This window comes from Lycium barbarum, chromosome 9 (assembly GCF_019175385.1).
Source record: "Lycium barbarum isolate Lr01 chromosome 9, ASM1917538v2, whole genome shotgun sequence".
In the NCBI taxonomy this organism is placed as follows: domain Eukaryota; kingdom Viridiplantae; phylum Streptophyta; class Magnoliopsida; order Solanales; family Solanaceae; genus Lycium; species Lycium barbarum.
Window position 1 is genome coordinate 95,721,612 of NC_083345.1, and position 4,887 is coordinate 95,726,498.

Below are 4,887 nucleotides of genomic sequence, written 5' to 3' on the forward strand. Positions count from 1 at the left end.
TCACTTTTACTTATTCACTTTATCATATAATAAAATTAAACTTTTTCTTTTCTTGTTTTACCCTTAACATTAATTATTCATTTCAAAATCATTCTCCAAGTTCAATGAGACTATATACTAATTAATATGAGTATTATTATAAAATATTTATTAATTCTTAAAAAATGTGCAAAGTCAAAAGTGGATAAGTAAAAGTGAACGGAGAGAGTAAAACGAAGAGGAAACAGCCACAAGATTCCCCAACTTTTCTCCATGTTTTGAGATTTTGGTCCATATAAGCAACGTGGAAAAAACTAATACTCCTGTGAAAGCAACTTGGCTAAGGGTCGCTTGGTTGCTCGCTAGGAAAGTGAATTATCCGTGTATTAAAATTAAAATAATTAGTATGATATTTGGTTGCCTTTTAGTTGTTATATATAAAATTCAGCACATTAAGTACGGTGTTTAGTTGTCAACACAACTAATCTCTACATAATTAATTCTTACATAATATCTGCATAACTCTAACCAACAACCAAACGACCCCTTAAGACATCTTGCAAAAGGGTTTTAAAAAATGTTTATTAAAAAAAATTAAATTTTTTTAAAATTCTTTTAAAAAATCAGGGGTCGTTCGGTAGTTGGTTTGGAGGTGAACTATGCGGGTATTAAATCCTGCATAAGTAATAACATATTTGGTAGCTGGTTAGGAGGTAAGAAATTCATGTATAAAATTAATTCAATGTTTGGTTTGTAATTTAGAAACCTACATAACCGATACATGTGTAAGTAATGAGGGAATCTATATACTATTTATGCAGGATAGAAGGTGGAATAACTAATACATGAATAATTAAACCTTGTATAACTAATCCCTGCATAAAATAATACATAAATTTTCTTATAACTAATTCATGTATTACTAATATTTACATAACTCTAAGGGGTCATTTGGTTGGAAACAAGTTATCCCAGGATAACTTATTCTGAGATTAGTTATTCCACCCTCACAGGATAAAATAACACTACAATTCTAGGATAACTAATTCCGGGATTAGTTACGCCACCATTTTATCCCAACTAAACATGAGATAAATTCATTTCAAATATAATCTCAAAATTATTTATTGTTATCTCATATACCAAACGAGCCCTAAGCAGCTACCAAACGACCACTAGGGTGTTACTTGAAACTTCTGCTTCATCTTTGAGTAATCGAAACAAAAAATAAAATTTTTCAAAAAATCTTCTTCGAAAAAGTTGCACCAACTATTCCTTGTCTTTTCGGAAATGAACGTTTTTTGTGCAGTGGGGACCAGTCACCAGAGGCATCTCCAGATATGCCACAAGCCAGCCACGCGCTTCTGTCCGCCAATCAATCACATCCTTCCACTTGTCTATTCATCCAACGGTCCTTATCCTCTCTATCCCACTCAGCTTCTTGTATATGTACAGCCCTCATTTTCCCCTTCCAATAATCAGTCCTCACCACACACTCAATTTTCATCTTCTTTCTAGCATAACCTAATTTCCACCATGCTTCTTAAGGTTGCACCTGCTTTTTCTTTGTTGAACACTTCAACCCATGGTGAAAATCTGAACCCCTTGTTCTCATCTGCCAAAAATGGAAATGGGTTTATGGTTTATGCTTCAAAGGCAACAAATCATAAGCCTTTAACAGGTGTTGTTTTTGAGCCATTTGAGGAGTTGAAGAAAGACTTGATGCTTGTACCCACTGTTCCTCAAGCCTCTCTTTGTCGTCATAAGTACTGTGATGACTGTGAAGCTGTCATTAACGAACAGATCAAGTGAGTATTTTGTCTTTTTTGTGAGCCTTTAAATGCAGATTTTGAGTATATAGATAAATCCAGTGTTAAATCTGTGATTATCATGAGCGTTTTGTTTGTTTTTTTGTGGTTGCAGTGTGGAATACAATGTTTCGTATGTTTATCATGCGATGTTTGCTTATTTTGATCGAGACAACGTTGCTCTCAAGGGTCTTGCCAAGTAATTTTCATGAACCCTCTAGAAATCTTGATCTTTTTGGTCCTGTGTGGATTTGTTAGATGGGTTTTTGAATTCTGAGTTTATTGGTTTCTTGATTGTAGGTTTTTCAAGGAATCTAGTCAAGAGGAAAGGGAGCATGCCGAGAAATTTATGGAATACCAGGTGTCTGATAAATTGGCTGTTATAATGAATCATGTTTTTCCATTTTTTTTGGTCTTTTTAAGTTTGGGGTTGGGGTTCGTAGGCAAATCCAGGATTTAAACTTTATAGGTTCAATTTTAAGTTTATTAGTGTTGAACCGTTATATTTTTAAAGTTACATGTTCATATCTCCTATTTATTACAATTTTAGTAGATTTTTACACATAAATTTATGTTTCCCTTAAAAAATTAGGGGTTCAATTGAATTCATAACTACCATGTTTCATACGCTTCTGTTCGGGTTTTAATATTTTTGTGTTTGTTGTATGTAGAACAAGCGTGGTGGGAAGGTGAAGCTGCAGTCTATCTGTATGCCACTATCTGAGTTTGATCATTGTGAGAAGGGAGATGCTTTGTATGGTAAGTTTGGCTCTGTTTTTCCTACCTGTAGATTCTAATTTGGGACTTAAATTTTTTACTTGTACACTATGGAGTTTGCACTTCCTTTAAGAAATAATAAATATACTCCCTCGGTCCATTTTTACTTGTCCATGTTTGACTTGTCACCCGAAGTAATTAATAAAATCATAAGTTTACTATCACCCTTTGAATATAATAAATTTACTGTTTTGAGAAATGATTATAGTTAATAATAAGGGTAAATTAGGAACTAAATGCCAAATTGTGGCTTGGTTTTTCAAAATGGACAAGTAAAAGTGGACGGAGGGAGTATAATCCTCATATTAATTGGTTTATACTCTCAATAAACTTGGGAAATGATTTGGAGAATGAGTAGTTAATGTAAATTGAACCAATAAAAGTGAATTTTATTTTTAGTATAGTGGACAAGTAAAATTGAACATAGGAAGTACCTTGCTGCTAAGTATGTATATGGTTGAACAACTGGGAAATCGATTACTTTGTGTCAATGACCACTGTTTCACTCTTTTCTTGTGTTGGAAAATTTAATGGAGTTAGGTGCACATTTATTGTGATGGTTTTGTACTCTCAGATCCCTATTAACTACTTCTGTTGCCCTTCTCGTGATTTTGAAAGCTCTTAAACACTACATTTGTTACATTCCGTACAGACACGGATTTAATTTTACTTGCCACTTTTTTCTTGTTTAATTTGCTCTGTAGCTATGGAGCTCGCGTTGTCTTTGGAGAAGTTGACAAACGAAAAACTGCTAAACGTGCATGCTGTGAGTTCCTCTTCCATCCTTGTTGGTTGTATTTTAATGTACATTTCGATCAATTTTAAATTAAGGACGATATTTATGTAGGTTTTTTGTGATTAAAATGACAAACTTTGTAGTGTGACAGCTCTACATGCCTAGTTTTGTAACCTGGCACTTTTAGGATTTTTATTGACATAGCTAAACTCTAAAAAACAGGTAGCCTCGAAACACAATGATGTGCAATTGGCTGATTTTGTTGAAAGCGAGTTCTTGGGAGAACAGGTGATGGTTTACTACTATGCAAAAATATTAGCATATGTTTAAAGATTTTGAGATTAAATCCTAAATCCATTTTTAGCGATACAAATTTAATATGTTGCTTTACTAATTTTAGGTGGAAGCTATCAAGAAGATCTCAGAATATGTTGCTCAGCTAAGAAGAGTTGGCCAAGGACATGGTAGAATTGCACTCCCATTTAAAGATTGTATTTCTTTATTGCGAATTACCTTCATATCCTATTTATATAATCCGCCCCAAACTGTTGTTTTAACATCTACCTCTTTGGTTGTGAATTAGGTGTCTGGCATTTCGACCAGATGTTGCTGGAAGAGGGAGCTGCTGCTTGAAGGAGAAGATAGAATCTCTGTTTCCATTTGTATTTTGTCATTGTTTGATTAATATTGGATATTAGAGTGGGCTCTCTGAGTTTGCCCTCTTATTAGTAGTAGAAAGTAGTACTTAGCAAGTGCATATAAGGCTGGCCTAACAGATCGATCTAGTCAGCTGTGCTATTGTTTACTTACTAGTTTTCAAGTGCTTTGGGGTTTAATTAGTTCCATCTATGCTAGCATGCTTGCGAGTAGTAGCTTGAAACTGAACTGTGCACTAGAGAGCATTCTATAAATTTAAGTAAATCTCCGTGTGTCTCAACTCTGATGTCCGGTATTTCTGCAACTTATTGCTTCAAATAAGGTTTATGGCCAGGCAGGTTCTTGTTTGGACTGGATCTTAGATCGGCTCTAGTAAAGTAGAATTATTTCTGTGATAATGTTTACCTAGTAATGCTTCTCATAATTTGGTCACAGTTTTCCCCTACCCCCCCCCCCCCCCCCCCCCAGTAAAAGTAAAAGAAAATGGGGCTGTTGTTTGGCATTACTCTCAGTCCGAAGGAGGGGGATCGAGGTCATTTTACCTATGATTACCAGTTACTGTGAATGGGACAATGCCAAATCATGACTAGAATCAGCCTACTGATTAAAGGTCCTTCCCTCTCCCGGCTGCAATAATAGTCAAAGAACTTAAAAAATGTAGCATGTTAGCAGTAGTTGAAGAACCAAATTTGGCTAGGACATAGTATATGTTGTCATCTTTTTCATTATCAAATTAAAAAAAAAAAGAATCATCTTGTGAGCTCAAGGAGTTTTGGTCCCATGTCTTTTGCACTTTACCTTGTCTTTCATTTTCTGACTTCCGGTGTTTATTAACAAGTTTGCACACAGATGATCTCCAAATATATGGATGGCAGGGATATTTGTAGAGAGTACTTTTGCCCATTTTGCTACCTGTGTCAGGCAACTCAC

The 4,887-nt window shown here is 34.8% G+C and overlaps 1 protein-coding gene across 1 annotated transcript; it reads left to right on the plus strand.

Annotated features, from left to right (window-relative positions):
- The first annotated feature begins 1,439 nt into the window (after positions 1-1,439).
- Positions 1,440-4,237, plus strand: LOC132609098 (ferritin-1, chloroplastic-like). Its single transcript, XM_060322943.1, has 8 exons — positions 1,440-1,787; positions 1,903-1,986; positions 2,088-2,148; positions 2,459-2,546; positions 3,269-3,330; positions 3,523-3,588; positions 3,701-3,764; positions 3,884-4,237. Exons 1-8 carry the CDS (start codon positions 1,516-1,518, stop codon positions 3,931-3,933), a joined length of 747 nt encoding a protein of 248 aa, XP_060178926.1. The 5' UTR covers positions 1,440-1,515; the 3' UTR covers positions 3,934-4,237.
- The last annotated feature ends 650 nt before the right edge of the window (positions 4,238-4,887 follow it).

Coding starts and splice junctions, on each gene's coding strand:
- LOC132609098 (XM_060322943.1), top strand. CDS start 1,516: ATGCTTCTTAAGGTTGCACCTGCTTTTTCTTTGTTGAACACTTCAACC. Junction 1,987..2,087: donor GCTCTCAAGGGTCTTGCCAA/GTAATTTTCATG, acceptor TCTTGATTGTAG/GTTTTTCAAGGAATCTAGTC. Junction 3,589..3,700: donor GCGAGTTCTTGGGAGAACAG/GTGATGGTTTAC, acceptor TACTAATTTTAG/GTGGAAGCTATCAAGAAGAT.